The sequence below is a fragment of the Podarcis erhardii genome, assembly GCF_964252035.2.
Source record: "Podarcis erhardii genome assembly, chromosome: 5".
NCBI lineage: Eukaryota > Metazoa > Chordata > Lepidosauria > Squamata > Lacertidae > Podarcis > Podarcis erhardii.
This window is the reverse complement of record NC_138509.1, coordinates 96,129,350-96,147,376: the sequence shown is the minus strand read 5'-3', so window position 1 is coordinate 96,147,376 and position 18,027 is coordinate 96,129,350. Positions and strand designations below refer to the sequence as shown.

The window sequence follows — 18,027 nt, the reverse complement described above, 5'->3', positions numbered from 1 at the left end:
AGAGAGAGAGAGAGAGAGAGAGAGAGAACACAGTAGTATCTTGGTAAAACTGCAAGCAAAAATGCCATCAGAAGCTTCCTTGGTCCACAGCTTTTTTCCCTCCTCCTCAAATTACAGTTTTTAATGACTTATTTATACAGCTTCATCAGTGTCGATGGTGCTCCACAAAGTTTCAGAAGCAAAAAATGAAACAGGCCCCTGTAACCCCACATGCCAAGAGTGTGCAATCTAGAGCAGAAAATGAAGAAGGCAAGAGAGCGAGAGGGATGAATCTGTGGTCACAGCCACACTCCTTCAACCAGGCATTGGTTGATTAAGGTTCTATGGCTATTAAAATCTGTTTGGGGGGGGTATTGGCTTCTTTGTTTTATTATGTATTTTATATTCTCATTTTCTGTTTTTCTGCTATGAACCACCCTGGGATCTTGGAAAGGAAAGGAAATCAGGAAGACCAACATTTTAATAAGGAATGGGGAAAATTTATAATTTATCTTAAAAACCATTGTAAATAGTTAAAATTGTTAGTAGGATTGGAATAACACTTGTAGTTTAATGGTGAATTTTGGACACAATGGAGAGAAGAAGAGGAAGAAGAGTTTGGATTTGATATCCCGCCTTTCACTCCCCTTCCGGAGTCTCAAAGCGGCTAACATTCTCCTTTCCCTTCCTCCCCCACAACCAACACTCTGTGGGGTGAGTGGGGCTGAGAGACTTCGGAGAAGTGTGACTGGCCCAAGGTCACCCAGCAGCTGCATGTGGAGGAGTGGGGAAGCAAACCCGGTTCACCAGATTATGAGTCCACCGCTCTTAACCACTACACCACACTAGCTCTCTAGAGAGGTACCTCACTGGAGAGGTAAAAGTTTTTTACCTCACTGGAGAGGTAAAAGTTTTGGATTATTCTAAAAGATGCAGGAGGAAATCAACAATAGGACCCACAAAACACCAATAGGACCCACAAAGGGGAGGAGGGAAATCCAGGAGATTCTTTGGAATCTTGTTTCTATGTTGTATATGTGACTGTAAAATTTTAATCTGAAAACCCCCCACAAATATATAAATTTATAAAAAGGAAAGGGAAGGAAAATAAAAATAAAATAGCACCCTTGTACTACTTTCATAGTTTCCTCTAAAGGATCTTGGGTACTGCAGTTTGTTAAGATTCTCCTAAGAATTCTCAGCACTCTTTACAAACTACAGTTTCCAGGGTCACTTGGGAGAAGCCACAGCTGTGAAAGTGGCGTAAGAGTGCTTCCTGGAGGAAGCACATGAAGAAGGGCCTCAAATGGTGACCACAGGGTTTGGGTTGGTTCATATGGGGAGAGGCAGTCCTTGAGGTATTACCATCAAGTAATCTAGCCGTTAGGCCTTATGTAATCTCCTGGGGTTCTTACAGTACAATCCTACAGAGTTCAGTGGGGCATAGGCTTACTGTCAGGCAGTAAGCACAATTCAAAGTGTTGGTGTTGACCTTTAAGACCCTAAACTGCCTCGACCCAGCATACCTGAAGGAGCGTCTCCACCCCCATCGGTCTGCCTGGATGCTGAGGTCCAGTGCCGAGGGCCTTCTGGCGGTTCCCTCACTGCGAGAAGCAAAGCTACAGGGAACCAGGCAGAGGGCCTTCTCGGTAGTGGCACCTACCCTGTGGAACGCCCTCCCATCAGATGTCAAAGAGATAAACAACTACTGTATTTTTCGCTCTATAAGACACACTTTTTTCCTCCTAAAAAGAGGAAATGTGTGTGCGTCTTATGGAGCGAATGCAGGCTGCGCAGCTACCCAGGAGCCAGAACAGTTCTGGCTCCTGGGATTCAGAATATTTTTTTTCTTGTTTTCCTCCTTCAAAAACTAGGTGCGTCTTATCTTATGGTCTGGTGTGTTTTATGGAGCGAAAAATATGGTACCTGACATTTAGAAGACATCTGAAGGCAGCCCTGTTCAGGGAAGTTTTTAATGTGTGACATTTTGATGTATTTTTAATCCTTGTTGGAAGCCGCCCAGAGTGGCTGGGGAAACTCAGACAGATGGGCGGGGTACAAATAATAAATTATTATTATTATTAGCAAGGATTGCAGCCTTAGAGACCCTTCTGTAGTCAAAGAATGTAAAGAAGCAGGGAGATGAGAGAAAGAAGGGAACCCAACAATGCAGGGGCGTTTTGTGGGACTGAAATCCAAAATAACCATCTCCATACTTTATCGCGAAAGCTCGTTGCCTGCCCCCTAATTTAGAGCAGCATTTTGGTAACAAAGTTCCACTGTGCTATTTCATGCTTGGCCTCTCTCTGCGACACTGAATTTGCTTTGTGGAACTGACCCAAGATGCAGCCACCTATTTCAGGCTTCAAGGGGTGGGATGAGATTACAGCCATGATAGCAGAAGCTCATGCATAGCAGGAAGCCAGAGATGGTCAGGGTGAGCCGGCCTGTTTTATAAAAGCCGAGACCCAGCCGGCTAATCTCAACACAGGACATACCTGGCTCCAGCTTGACCTGAAGCTTGCTAACAGGGTTGTCCTCCCCAAGGAGCTTCATCTGCCTGTGGAGGGCATCAAGGCGGAAGGCAGTCTCCAGGCACGTAAAGGCAGCACCTGCACACGAAAACAAAATGTATTGGTGCCTGAAGCCTGCAGCCAAAAATCTGGCTGTGCATTTCAAATATACCGTACATGTGGACTTCAGCTTCCCTTCCCATTGCAGCTCCTAGCCACCTCTTTTCTCTGATCATTCTCTCTCCCAGTCCCTCCGGCCGTCTCACACTCCTCTCGTGGCCTTCTGCTTTTGCCTTCCCTCCTCTGGACCGCTCCCAGTTCCAAACCCCATTTCTTAACCTCCCCGTGACCCTCCCTATTAGGCCTGCTCTCTTCACAGGACCTCACCATTCTGACCCAGTCCTTGCTACCATCTGAACAACTCACCTACTGGCAGACTGTCCCCACCTGTCTGTGACATCATGGAAGGCCACCCAAACACAACAAGAAGCTACATTGCCAAATTGCAAAACCCCTCAATCTTGGCATTATAATTAAGATTCAGGGAAAGTAATTAGTTCATTCAGCGTTACAACAATTTTACAGAGAAGGGGTGGGCACACTTCAGGTTTGTGGCATCTGCTTCCTCTGTTTTTCACTAAAACCTCAAGGGAACCCAACTGGAGCCAACTGCAAAATAGTAGGTTGGATATAGACTTGGAATCGGTGCAAGGTGCCTCTGAGCACACGCATAGCCCAGGAATTTATATCCAGAACCTCAACTGAGCTCATAGTCCTTCCACACAAAAATCCGCTCCTGGTTTCCCCCCAAAGCTTTCTTTAGTTCAGCAGCTTAATTTAGAGAATTCTGATCTACTGAAGATTGTCCAGACCAGTTGATTGCAATCAATCTTCTGCCCACAACTGCTGTGAAGTAGGTCACTGCTTCAGGAACTGGTGAAATGAAGGCCAAGAGCAAGCAGCTAATCTGAGATAAATGACCAGGTTGAAATCCTGGGCTTCCCAAGAAACGCCCAGTGTTCAGCAGAGGAGATGGCACAGGATCTCAAGGAAACAGGTGATGGAATGGTGTAAACTTTAGGGGTGTCACCCTGAAGGCAATTTTAAATCAAGTTATGTGACAGCTGCTACCACATGTTGAGCTGTTAAAGTGAATCACATAAACTGGGACATTTTCTGCATGGAACTGGAAACCCTTTTGTGTATCAGTTAACCAAGAATCAAGCTGCAACCCACAATTCATCGACTCCAGAGCAGTCTCATTAAAATTCAGTTGTTTCCGTTTCAGTGGTCCAATCTCTCCTCTGATTTCCTATCTTATTTGTCTTCAGAGGTCAAGGTTGGGTATGATTAAAAGACTGTGAGAGCAGGATTCTTGGTTCGGTACATATAAATAGATGGAGATGGGATTTTGCTTGATGCTACTGTTACATGTGTGCTAATGTACCATTTGATTAAACAGAAAGAAAAAAGGTTAACAGCAATTGTGAGATGATACAGGATTGCAAGACTCTGCAACCTGACTACCCTTCTAGAATTCACGTACCGAGACAAAATACTGAAGCAACTTTTTTTAAAGCTACTTCCGGACTAGTTAAGCTTCTCTCTTCTTGCCCTTGGGATACTGCTTAAACAGCCCTCACGTTAACTGTAAGGTTGTTATTGCACTTTGCCAGATCTTAACCTATTATAGCATTTTTAAGAATGGATTCCAAATGTCACTGAATTTGTCCATGACAAGTCTGTGTTTATCTGCAAGTTGTTCATACATTGCGAGTTTGTGTAAGTCTTCAAGTAGAAGGGAATTAGGGCTACTCTTGAGGCAGGATCTAAAACCCATTTCAAATAATAGTTTCAGATCTTGATTAAATAATGATGGCTTTCGCCAAAGGACGGACAAAGTGCTTTACGGACGTCAGGAGACGAAGGGGAAATTTGCTCCCGGGAGGGGAGGAGCCATGGGGAGGTATCTTGAGCCTGGCTTCCAATTTGTTGAGAACAGTTATTTGGGAAGTATCAAGAGCTCCAAGAGATCTAGAGTGTCAGGATTGCAGCTCCCTGGTGCTTGGTTAGGAACTGTAGATGCTATAAGAATGGCAGCTCTTGAGGACCCCTGCTAACGGCACCCAAGTTGCTGAAACAAGCTCTTCTTTTCAAACGATGTAAACAAGGTCACGGAAGCGCCACCTACCCTGCCGCTTACCATAGGTCTCAGTGGTGATCCGGCGCTGAGCGTAAGTGGCCAGCCCCTCGCTCAGCCACATCTCTTCCCACGTGGCATTGGTGACGGCGTTGCCAAACCAGCTGTGGGCCACTTCGTGGATGACATCGATGATGAGGAATTCGTCGCTCTCCAGGATGGAAGAGATTATGAAGGTGAGGCAGGGGTTCTCCATGGCGACAATGGGGAAAGAGGGAGGAAGGAAAACGATGTCGTACCTGGAAGGGACAAGGAGGGGGTGGGGAGGACGCAGGTCACTCTCAGGACCTTGGAGCCATAATTCTCACAAGTGTGTGGAAATGCATAGAGGAGTCCCCCTTCCCAGCAGTGGAAGACTTTGGGCTCTCAAATTTCAGCCGCGCCCTGTGAGATGCTAAAATTTGGCACCCTTCAACTCTTGAGCTCTGTTCTAAAGCATTGTTTTGGCACCCCAGTGTGACCCCAATAGTCACTCCACCCTAAAACTGCCTGTTCCCAGTCTCTCCCAGCCCATCTGTGCACTCTGGGGGCGGGGGGCGGATCCAATTAAGCGGTTGGTTTGGCTGTATGTTACGCATCCACCACTTCTCAAAGGAGCTGAGAGCGGCAAACCTGAAAATTTCCCATGTTATGGGGGTAGATTAAGACAGGGACTGGCTTTGTGCAAGGACTCAAGCCCTGTAACACACTGCACAAAATCAGTTCTGGAGTTCCTTTCACACAGTCCAATGGACTAGCCCCTTATTTATCACAGTCTTTCTACTTGCAGTAGGAAAATGAAAGAATAATGCAGCCCTCCACAGCTACGGCAATGCCTTCCCTCCCACATTCACCTGCCACAATTTAAGAAGGATGTTGACATGCTGGAACGTGTGCAAAGGAGGGCAACCCAGATGATCAAGGGTCTGGAAACCAAGCCTGATGAGCAACAGTTGAGGGAATTGGGTATGTTTAGCCTGGTAAAGGGGAGACTGGGAGGAGATAGGATAGCCATCTTCAAATATCTGAAGGGCTGTCACATGGAAGATGGAGAAAACTTGTTTTCTGCTGCTATGGATGGTAGCACCTGAACCAATGGATTCAAGTTACAAGTAAGGAGATTCCGACTAAACATCAGGAAGAAATTTCTGGCAGTAAGAGCTTTTCAACAGTGGAATGGACTCCTTCAGAAAGTGGTGAGCTCTCCTGCTTTGGAGATTTTAAAGCAGAGATTGGATGGCCGTCTGTCATGGCTGCTTTCATTGAGATTCCTGCATTGCAGGGGGTTGGACTAGATAACCCTCAGGGTCCCTTCCACCTCTATAATTCTATTCTATGATTCTATGACTCCATGAAGCGCCTTGAACAATTGTTGATTGTATTCTTGATTTGAAAAACCACCATTTAAAAGTCTAACATTTCACCCATTAGCTCTGGATTCTGATCCTTTTGCACTCTGTGTCAGAATGAGCCAGACTTTATATTATTCCAAGTTTTCTGTGCAAGGAAACAGCGTGCTCACAATTTGCCAAAGCACCCTTAACTTCAGAATAAAACCCTTCCGGATGAGGCACCCATTGGATGCCTGATACCATTCTTGGTACCCAAGAGGTGCGGGTGGCAGGCTAGAAAAGAGGCCCTTGAAACTACTGAATCACTGCTTCTACAGATACCTTCAATATTATTCCAAAAGCGTGAATGCACCAAACCTACCTTCCCCATATATAGGGCCCATAGAGGCTCTCTGCAGCACTGAGCCAGCGCTCAACCCGACCCGAGAGTTTGCTGATAGCTGTTGACAACAGGCATGGTTCCGCCCACACTTTGCTCCTGTTACAAAGACAGCAACAGTCAACTCACTGACTTCATGCTGGTTCCGCCATTCATATCATTCACTACTGATTTTGGATCCCTGTTACGAAACCTAAAATACACATTTGCAGACAATATCAAGGTCTAAGTCAGGAGTTGTCAACCTGGTCCCTACCGCCCAGTAGTGAGCATTTCAGGATTCTAGGTGGGCAGTAGGGGGTTCTACAGCACAAGCTGAATCCTCTTTCCATCGAGCACTGGTGGGCGGAAAGGAAATTTTACCACCAAGAAAGATGCATTAGTGGGAGGTAGGTATAAAAAGGTTGACTACCCCTGGTCTAAGTAAAGTTCCTGATTGATGATTAGGCAAAAGCTACAAATATTTTCCTGGATATGGAGATGCCACACTGTGTGGCAGGTGTCTTGCGGCACAACCAGTCAGCAGTGTTCAAGCTGCACAGGTCTGATCTACAAGTGTGCAGTGTCCCATATCACCAGGAGCAGCTTTTCCTGATCCATCTGGCACGATGACTTCCAAGCACAAGCCTTGCATTTACGCATTAGCCTGGTTGCCGCAGGTGAGCAAGGATTCTGTGCAGGCGAGCAAGCGGGCTGGTGGAGGAGGCATAGATTGCTCCATCCTTCCTCGATCAGTCCACTTCCTCCACCACCAGCATGGAAATGCAACATGGAAAGTCTATTCCTCCACCACCAGCATGGAAATGCAACAGGCCAGAGGAAGGCACCTGGATCACTCTATCCCTTCTCCACCACTCTGCTTAGTGGGAAGCAGTTTTCTACTCTTCCACCACCAGCACAAAAATGCAGGCTAGTAGACGAACAATGAAAACATACAGGCTAATGAACTTTGTGGGCACATTTGAAAGGCTGCTAAAGCAGCTCCTCACAACGAGCACAGCTCAGGCAGACAAAAGTAGCTTACCTAGGACCAATGTCTGCAGGTACAAGGTCCCCTGCCACCAGTGCCACAAGGTAAGCAGGAATTGGGTATTCCATGTAGAACTGATAGGTGCCCTCTTCTTCCTCATAGGTGCTTTGGGTAGCACTCATCAACACTTGCATACCTGCAGGAGCCTGGGAAACAAGCAACGGGCTGTCAGGATGCTCTACGGGCCAAGGAGACTAAGAGCTGGTTTGCACAACACTCAGTCGCCTGGTCTGCACATCCCAGCAAGCTAAGCTGTGGCTCACTGTGTGCAAACATGCAGAGTCCTGGAGAGGAGCAAGTAGCCACTTTGCTCTTCCCTGGTCCTTTTTGTTTTTCTTGTGCTGCGCTGAGCTAAGCCAAGGTTTGACTTGGCACGACATCCAAGCACAAGAAGGGCTGTAACTCAGGGGCAGAACATCTGTTTTGCCTGCACAAGATCCCAGGTTCAATCCTTGGCGGCTCCAGGTAAGGCTGGGGAAGGGTTTAAATCCTGGAGAGTAGCTGCTAGCCTGTGTTAACAATACTGAGCTAGATAAACAAGGCAGCTTCCCTTGTTCCTATGGGGTGAGGCTCGCTCCTCTCTAATCACAAACTGTAGCAAAGGTTTTTTTCTTGACTAGTGCTTGCAGTTGGTAAGGAGAGAGTTTAGCTACAAGTCTGGGTTTGGACAACAGGCTAAGCCAAACCTGGGCTTAGTTCAGCCCAGTGCAGAAGCAAACCCCCAAAAAAGAGTGGAGAGCAGCTGTGAGTTCTTCTCTGGGAACTCATATCTTCACCGCTGTTTGGTGACATGCAAACCAGGCAAATGTGCACTAAAAAAAAACAGAAACTGCCCATGCAATCCAAATTCCTAAGATAAAAGGAACTCTATATAAACTGTGAAAAATGAGAAGATTTCCATAATTTATCCAAGTCTGCGTAACTTTTTGTTGCTCTGCTAGTCACTGGTAGGTCAAAAGAGCAGTAAAGGGCACTAAAGCCCCAGCTCCTACCCTTGGGAAATCCTTCCTGCCAACCCTCTGGCATCTGAGATAACAACAACAAGAGATTAGACAGCCGGACAGCTTTTTCTAGGAAGGATATTCAAGAGGTGTGAGCAGTATCAGTTGAAGCAAGATGTCTCTGCCCTAGCCTGGGGTGAGAAGAAGGGGAGATTGTGATCCACTAATATACCAACTAGCCAGTTTCTCATGGACCAGTATTGTCAGCCTTTCAAAAAGGATGCTGAATCAGACTTCAATTTGAATGTCAGGCAGCTACATTTGTGAGCCAGCGTTAATACTCAAAAGCATTTAACGCAAATTAGTTATGCCTTAAGAGAACATCAGTGTGTACTCTTGCTTTTTAAAATTTAAAGCACACCCATGGAACGCAGGGGATCTAGTAATAAACAAAACAAAAAAGCAATCCCGCACAAGTCTGAAGTCAGCTCAGCCTAATCCTCCAACCACTTGAGTGAACAGGGAGACACAGATCAAAGTCTCTTGTGCTGATCGAAATGGATCAAGAGGTATAAAAGACAGTGGCTCATGGATGCCCAAAGTGATGTTTATTTCAGAGTCCAACTCCTGAACAAAAAGAACCAGAGTTCTTTGGGAAGGGGGGGGATGCTTAAAACCTGACTGCCTACCTGCACATGGCCTTCTGGCAATAGACCCAGCAGATAAAGAAAAAGTTGTTAGCCAAACACCCATCCCAAAAGTATTAATATGGTATAAGGGAAAGCACCAAACTTTTTCCCCAAACAGGTCTGTTCAGACAGATCCCAACATTTCACAGAGCACAGCAACCTGAACGACTGTTTCTCCTCCCTAAGGAAATGGTGGTTTGTTACAGGCTTCCTCCTACCTTGACGATGGCGGAGTAAGTACATTTCACAGCTGGCGTGTCAAAACAGGGGAAGAAGGAGCGATTGCACACGGAATGGCCTTGCGTGAAGACAAATGGCTTGGTGTTGCCGTAGGTCAGGTCAGGATCCAGCCACCAGATCTAATGGAAGCAGCAAGAAGGAATGTGTGAGAAATGACAGTAATAAAAGCAACGGCCCTAAGGGAGCAGAGAGCATTTTTTAAAAGAGTGAGACGAGTTTCATTTTATTAAACTGCACACATCACTCATGAGGGAAGAGGAGAGGGAGGCAGACAAGCTGGCAAATACCCCACCCTGTGTCTGTCCATGAGTAAGCCAGACTGCGTCCTTTTCCACCAACATTGGCACAACCGTAGTTAGTGGAGGACCAACCAAATGCCCTGTATGAAAGTGAACCAGGAGAGGCAGGCAAAGAAACCATCACAGTTTATCCATGTTGAAAGCTGTCTAATTGTTAATAGTTAATTACTTAGCCAGTCCGTACCACTACTACTTAACATACCAGAAGGAATGGCTCCTCCCAGACATACCTCACCACCACTTCAGGTCACCAATTCTTTGCTCTACCAAACTCAACTGCCTTGAGGAAACATACCAAATGCCATCTCTGCATGCTTTTTGCCAGCAAACTCAAGCATCAATTTTTGTTCAAGAAAGGTGTTTAAAATAACACTGACAGATGCCCAAGCTGGTGTCATTTCCACATTGCTGCTGCTAGTTTTGAAGTATTGTTCTGTTTGTAACAGGTATTTTGTTTTACTTGTTTGATTCATGACTTCAGGCATTCTATCAAAAAGTGACAGTAAGCTTTATAAATAAAAATGTATATTCAGAGGGCATCAACAAGTCAAAGGCTGGCTGGTTTATTCCGAACAGGCTTCTTTGTCCCACACTTTCCCATCATGCGTGCTTGAAGGTTTTCCATTTTATCTTCTCCCTGGTGCCATGCATCTGCTCAGATTTCACAAACCAGAATAATAGCATGTCTCTCTATGCTTGATTTATAGCAAAGAAATAACTTAATAACTTCTCTGTGTAATTGCAGGCAAGTTCCCCCCCCCCATGTGATTGTTCTTCTCAGCAACCCTGGCTCACCTGACCTTACCATAACTGGAATCCACCGCACTGGACTAACCTGCACTGGCGGCATCACAATGTGTACAAGTGCCATTAGAAACAGAATTAAAATGCAATGCCAAAAACAGCAGCAGGACTTACATATATGCCTAATTTCTACATACACAGCAAGCCTTGCTCACAGTGAATCCAGATGGCCCTTAGCCACGTGGTAACTTAACCTTTGCTTCTGCCGTCCAGATGTTTGGACTATTATTTATTATTTTTATTTATTAAATTTGTATACTGCCCCACACCCATAGATCTCAGAGTGGTTCAACTATAACTCCCACCAGCACAAGAACATAGGAAAAGCTCTCTCATACTAAGAATGGAAGCCCTTTTTGGACTATCTCAGGAAATATTATAGTTTGATGAACTTGCAAGCAGGATCTGAAATGTGAGCAACAGAAGGAATTAGAGAATATAGTATTGATGTATTGGTATAAGAAGGCATTGTGCAGCAAGCGGGGGACTGAAACACAATAGAAAATGGGGTGGGAAGTTGAGAAAAGTTAAAATTATTATGTATTGAAGTATATATGTCCAACTTTTGAAAATTCAACAAAAATTATTACAAAGGAAGCTACCTCATACTGAACCAAGCCACTGGTCCAACATGCTCAGTACTGCCCACACTGACCGGCAGCAGCTATAAAGGGTTTCAAGCAGGGGATGTTCCAGGCCATACCTGGAGATGCCAGCGACTGAACCTGAGACCTTCAGGATGCAAAGCAGATAGCTAGGCTGGCTGGAGGTGCTGAGAATTGTAGTTCCAAACATCTGGAGAGGACCAGGTTGGTAACTTTCCATAGTGTGCATGCAGTCAGCTGGCAGCCTGGTCATCAGTCCCACCCTGCCATTACTATACTCCTGCCCTTAATCAGAAACCCAGAGGAACAGTAAGAGTTTCCTCACTTATCCGCACACTACAGATCAGCAGAGGGTAAGTACTGAAAAGGCTGCTGCTACCCCTCGGCTTCCAGCACCAAGCCTGTTGGCAGCCACATCATGGACTTGGCATCAAAGGTATTATGGATGGTCAAAAACACACTACAGTTTACATTCTTTTACTGATTCAATGATTAATCTTTCCGTTGGAAGAAAAAATCCAGGAGTCGTCCCAAACTAGGTTGCCCATGCTCCAGATACAGACATACCCATACTAGACCAACCCTCTCTCTTTCTCGGCCCTCAATCATTGTGGTACAGTGGTGCCTCGCAAAACGAAAATAATTCGTTCCACGAGTCGCTTCGTCTTGCGATTTTTTCGTCTTGCGGAGCACGGATTCCCCGGGTATTAACAGTTTTACGAAAAAGGAAGCAAACTCGCAAGACGTTTTCGTCTTGCGAAGCAAGCCCATAGGGAAATTCATCTTGCGAAGCACCTCGAAAAACGGAAAACCCTTTCGTCTAGCGAGTTTTTCGTCTTGCGAGGCATTCGTCTTGCGGGGCACCACTGTATGTTGGGCCAGCTGTGACATCGGCAGCCAGCTGACCAATCCCCTCTCTTCGTCCTCTCCCTATTTTTTAAAATTTCAAGCTCTAAACAGGACGGAGAGATTCAAGCGTGCCATTCATTTAGTGGGCATCTAGCTAGTTCCAAAACATTCCGATCTCAAGGCTACAAGCCTATTTTTTATATATATTTGGACTTTTACAGTAAAGACAGTTCAAGCCTTCCTACCAATCTGCGCTTTACGCCAAACAGCACAAGGAGAAATGAAATGCTCATAAAATGTGTGCCTTGTTCACTTGGAAAGAACAGCAAGGGAGGAGTGCAGAGAAACAGAAGGAAATTAATCCAGAGCTGTGTCAACATTTCGAACGAAATGGCACAGAGGTCTCCAGCTGTCTTGACCACGGGCAGCCTTCCAAGAGGCAGCACAGAGAAAAGGCCTTTCCAGTGCCCTCTTTTTAGAACCTGGTGGACAAGCATGGCTTGTTCCATTGTCATGAAAAGCACACAACAGTAAAGATAAGTTCAATTGTCTGATTATCACAAAGAGAGAGAAAAGATTTACGAGAAAAATACCAACCATTTATGGATAGCTGCTCCTAAGTGGGTTAAAGCCCTATTTTCTCGACCTCACCTATCAAACAGGGTGAAGAGGGAATGGAAAGGCCCTGAGGATTTGAAATAAGGATGGGGAAATCTAAGTAAATACTATATTGTCCAGCAGTTGATTTCAAACAGATGGGAAGGAGCAAATAAATTCCAGCACAGAAAAGGATGATGGCCAAAGGCAACAGACTTTGTCATCCCAGGGAGGGGAGGGAACTGCCTCAAGAGTTAGCCTCAGCATTGTATAAGACCCAGTGCTTTGTTGTGGTGCACGATGCTATGGAGAGTGCTGGCCCTGTGCAACTAATCACCAAAGTATGTAAAAATAAAAAAGGGAATTATACGGTAGCTCTGCAACCCTCAAAGAGCCTTAGGCCACCCTACATCCACATGATCAGGAGACTGTTCCCTTTGAGACACTCTAGAATTGTGTCCAGCCCCATGTTTTGTTTGCCACATTGCTCTCATGGCAGTATATGCAGAAATTAATAAGGAACAGGGAGTGCACACCCCAAATTAAGCTTTGGGGCATCATATACCACCCACCCACCTCCAGAAGAGTGGTATCTATGAAACACCAGAACACTGTGTCCACTTGGTGTAATTTCTGAGCAATTCACCAAAAAGTATACTAGATCTACATCGAGAACTTCCCGATATATGTGGAAATGAGTAAGAAACTGGGATTGTGCACACCACGAAACCAAGAGACTATCGCTTTCGGACTGCCCTAGCCTTATTTCCAACTCAACTCTTTCTTTTTGCAAAAGACACTGCTGGCCATGGTGCCCCATGCAAATCTTTGCAAATAAATATAAGGAACTGGAGCTGCACAGCCCACAATAGGCTTGGGGCCACCCCAAATCATACTTACCCAACCAGAAGGCTGTCACCTTCAGGTTGCCCTAGCACTGCACCCAGCCCAGCAGTCAAGAGCATTGGGTCCACACTAATAATTGCCAATGCATGCAGAAATGATCCAGGAACTGGGGTTGTACATCTGGCACTAAGCTTTGGGGGTTGAATTAGAGGACCCTTCCAACTCTATAATTCTATGATATCAAGAAGACCATTTCATTTTGGTGGAAGGGACTACCAAGTGTGCTTCTCTTAGTTTCTTCTTCTTCTTTTTTATTGGCTATTATTTACATAGGAGCTGCCTGCCTGATCGTCTCTTGTAGCAGATACGATGTTAGGGTGACTCAAAGGCAATAGTCTCTTGCTTGCAGAAGTGCATAACCCTAGCTCCCTATTTTCATATACGTTGGCCATTATTGGTGTGGGCACAGCCCAGCATGTGTGACGGTGTCTTGCACCAAAATGAAGCATTGCTGTGGCAATTCAAAAGCATCAGTCTCCTGGTTGTACCAGTGTGTGACCCCACATCTGTTGGGTCCACGCCCCCAGTTCTTTATCCATTTCCCCTTATATACTGATAATAAATGGAATGGAGGAAATACACTTCTCAACATCCTGAGCCAAATCAAAGCACTGGGTGGCTGCAGTGCTAGGAGTGTCTCACAGAAGATACTCCCCTGGAGCTGCAGGTATAAGACTTATTATGGTAGCCCAAAGCTTTGTATGGAGTGCACAGCTCCAACACCTTATTTGCAAGTAGGATTACCATGTGTTAAAAAGCACTGCACAAAATCAATGGCTTGATAGAGAAGAATTATTGAGGGTCTTGAGGATCTAAAAGGGGAAAGTCACAGAGATATACAGCATACCCCAAAACTTATTTTGGGGTGCAGTGGAACGTAAGCCAATTGCTTACTGAAACTGCTCATGTCGCATCGTTGCAAATTGTCTTGGGGAACTGGCAACTAGTTACCAACACCAGTCCTGTTTGCAGTCCAGCTTCTTTAAAGAATCCTTTAAATTCTGGTTTCATGAGTGTGCTGAAAATTCTGTGCAGGGAGATCTCTAAACCCTCCTCACAGCATATCCAGGATTCTCTGGGGAGAGGGAATGGCTCTTATTCCAAATCTCAGTCTCCTTGACTTCACTGACACATAGCTGTTTTCTTGACAGAAGCCTTGTGATGGTACCATCCGAGAGTGTCCTTGACAGCTGTTCCCCAATTCTGACCCTACCTTCTAGAAAGACTGTGGCAAGAATCAAACTCTGAACATCTTCTGGAAGTGATATAATATCCTATATAATAGAGAGGATAGAGAAATAGGGAGCGGAGGCAACATCTTTTAGAAATGTTCTTCCATGAAAATGTTTTGTTATGCATGCAAGTTATTATCAGACACCTGTTAAGTCTTTGGGGTGGGGGGAGTTGAGTTCATTACAAATGCCATGTTCACTGGAAAGGATAAGGCAGTGTTAGCAGCTGTCACAAGGTGACCTGTAACAGATCAAGAGCAAAGGATCGCTGGTTGGAGAGTGAAGGGAAGGGGAATTCAAGTGGATCCCTGCCCCCACCTGTCCCACATGCCTATTTGCAGAGGAGACTTTCCAATATCTTAAACCAGTTGCATATGATATCCAAACTGGGAAACTGTGCATTAAGGGCTCGTTGGTCCTGGTTTGATATTCTGATTTGAAGGGAGCCTTCAGACCAGTTTTCCAGCTCAGATGTCCCAGGAAACTGTAGTTAAGAAACGAGAAATCTCCAATACAGTTGGGTGCACCAGAGGATGAGGGAAGCAGAGGGGAAAGGAGCAACTGAACTTCATTAATCATTTGTTGTTGGGTCAGCCCCATTACGTTTGATGCAGACCAATGTGGCATGACAGCTAACGTGATAGATTTGGAGGTTAACCTCAGAGAAGTCTTTTCACATATTTTTGCCTGCCACAAAACCCTTGCCTGTTGCGTAGGATGCTAGAATGCATTCTAGGAAACACTCACAGCTTCCACAAGGGTCCGGACAGTGGTGCTGGATCTCTTCAGGAGGGTATCCTCCTAAAATAAGAGGAGGAACCTTTATGGCTCTCCAAATTGTGTTGGCCTTCAACTCCCATCAGCCCCAACCAGAAGGCCAATGACCAAGAATGGCAGAAGGCATAATCTAATTATATATGGTAGACCTGTTTCCTGTCCCTGCTCTGGAACATACATCAATTGTTCTGGTTTTCTACATCTAACAGGTTTTCCCCATCTAATGGTCTAGCTCCCATTGTGGCAAAGTTCCCCACTTGAAATGTATTTAAATGCATTTATTTTTTATTCTTTTTAGCAACTTGTCGCTCAAGTTATTTTTCTGCATCCCTTACTGTCAGTTTGCATTTCTTTTGCAATAATCTGCTTTCTTTTTCTTGTTCCCGTCACCTGGATGAGACTTCAGTTTCCTTAAACGAAGCTGGCCTTTATAACTTCCGTGACTCTGTTGTTTAACCGCGCTGGTCTCCTCTTAGACCTTGCAGCATCTTCCGTACTCCAGCCGAGCTGCTGTCAAAGGGCAGTCAGCTCCAGATCTGCACAGCCTCCATGACCATCACCCGCATTGCCAGTTATCCCCTAAAATGCCCCCACAAGCACCACCCACCCACCCCAAAACACACAATCTTTGGGGTTGCGCAGAGAAAGGGGCACTTACAGCAGGTGCATCAATGGTGGTGTAGCGGATGATGACCTGGAAGGGCTGGTGAGGCTCCAGGGAAGACGGTAAGGAGATGGTGAGGGCCGAACCGTAGTCCGTGAAGGGGTCCACCCTGAAGAAAAGCGGGCAAGGGGCCACCGAGGCCGGCGAGGGGTCGTCGGGGAAGGTGGGAATGGGTGGCGGGGGCACCCCAGGCACCAGAGGAAAGTCGGAAAAGGAGCACGAAAAGTGGTTGATGGGGCTGGCCGGGGCAGCGAGGGGAGAGTGGGGGGCAGCCGCTGCAGCCCTCAGGGCACCCTCGGGGTCCGGCGGAGGGGCCCCATCCTGAGAGCCAGGGGCAAGGGGGCAGTCTGGTGAAACCAAGAAGTCGGGGGGCCCTGCCACTGGGCAGCTGTGGTGGCAGCGGGGGGCGGCCAGGGGGTCTGCCGGGGGCCCGGGGCCCGCCAGCTCGGGGGCCAGGGGCGGCCCCAAGGCCGAAAGTGCGCTGGGGGTGCTGAGCGGGCAGTGCGGGTGGGGGTCCGAGAGGGGCGTGGGAGAGGGGCAGCGGGTCAAGAGGCGCCCGGGGGCCGGGTCGCTCCTCTCCGGGCCGGACAGCTCCGAGGAAGAGGAGGAGGAGGAGGAGGAGGAAGAGGAGGCGGGGGCGGGGTCCCAGGCGGGGCACCTCGGGGCGCCATCCCCGCCGCCGCCCCGGCTCTCCGCGCTGCCCGGCGAGGCGGCGTCGGGGAAGACGAAGCCGCAGCGCCCGCCGCCGCCGGCCGGGGAAGGCCGGAAGGCGACCGAGGCGACCCGCAAGGCCGGGTGCGCGTCCAGCACCAGGGCCTGCCGGCGGCTCTGGCTGCCGGTTCGGCGTCCCCGCCGGGCGCACAGCTCCAGCACCGAGCAGCCGGCCAAGGCGCGGGCGTCGGGCCGCAAGTGCAGCCCCAGGCGGAGGTGCCGGAGGCGGAAGAGCGAGGAGCTGGAGGCCGAGGCCACGTCCGGGGGGCTCTCCGAGGCCGCCATGGGCGGAGAGAGGCGGCCCAGGCGGCGGCTATGTGAAATCCATGGGCGGGAGGCGGCGGCGGCGGCGGCGGGGCGGCGGCGGCGGGAGGCTCGCGCAGGCCGCTCGGCAGCGCCAGGAAGAGGCTCGGCCCGGCCCGGCCTGGCCCTGCCCAGCGCCGGGGCCTGGCTGGCTGACGGACGGACGGGCGGGCGGGCTGACTGGCTGCCGGGCTCGGGTGCGGGGCCGTCGGCCGCCGGGAGGCGCCCGAGGGAAGCGGGAGGCGGCTCGGGGCCAGGAGGAGGCCGGCAGCGGCCAGCAGGGGGGAAGGGAGAGCGGCGGCGGCGGCGGCGGAGGAGGAGCGGAGGCCGAGGCCTCGCCGTCACGGAGAGGATTCGGAGCGGAGTCGGGTCCACCCGGCAAAGGACCCTTCATATATATCCCCCAGCCTGATTATTTCGTTTTCTCATCTTTGGGTACTCGACACGTTGCACTGAAAAACAAAGCCAAGCAGAAGAGACTCTGCACATGCTCTAGGGCAGTGTGTGTTGGCAGGGCGTTGCAAACGCGCGCGCACACACACACACACACACACACACACACACACAGTCTATTTCAGAAATAGACTGGAAAGAGAAGCTGCTGAATTGCAACTTATTACCAAACTTAAAACCATGGAGAGACCTGGTCTGAACAAAGACATTGGATTCTTATCTCATTATACATGACAAAGCCATTTTTCACCTTCTCACCCCTTGCTTTTTCCTGTAAGACCTATTGCAGTCGTTAAGAGTCGTCAACAGGCTCATCGCAGCTATCTGCCAATCACCCATTCCCACCACCCTTCTGAGCAATACCCCTCCCCACCTTCTCACTATATAGAAGGGTCTGGTGACTTCTGTTTCAGTGTATCTGAAGAAGTGTGCATGCACACGAAAGCTCATACCAAGAACTAACTCAGTTGGTCTTTAAGGTGCTACTGGAAAGAATTTTTTTATTTTGTTTTGACACACACACAA

The 18,027-nt window shown here is 47.8% G+C and overlaps 1 protein-coding gene across 2 annotated transcripts in view; it reads right to left on the bottom strand.

Moving 5' to 3' along the window:
* The window catches only part of RNPEPL1 (arginyl aminopeptidase like 1), a 29,703-nt gene extending 12,528 nt beyond the window's left edge, over window positions 1–17,175 (bottom strand). The window contains exons 1-6 of one of the 2 annotated variants that reach the window (XM_081862309.1): window positions 16,030–17,175; window positions 9,281–9,421; window positions 7,427–7,578; window positions 6,385–6,501; window positions 4,696–4,931; window positions 2,478–2,591 (exon numbers count right to left, since the gene is read on the bottom strand). In XM_081862309.1, the coding sequence (XP_081718435.1) occupies window positions 2,478–2,591; window positions 4,696–4,931; window positions 6,385–6,501; window positions 7,427–7,578; window positions 9,281–9,421; window positions 16,030–17,031 (1,762 nt within the window). In that variant the 5' untranslated portion in view covers window positions 17,032–17,175. Of the gene's footprint in view, window positions 1–2,477; window positions 2,592–4,683; window positions 4,932–6,384; window positions 6,502–7,426; window positions 7,579–9,280; window positions 9,422–16,029 lie in introns of both variants that reach the window. The other variant, XM_081862308.1, reaches the window with a different exon arrangement.
* Between the last annotated feature and the right edge of the window lie 852 nt (window positions 17,176–18,027).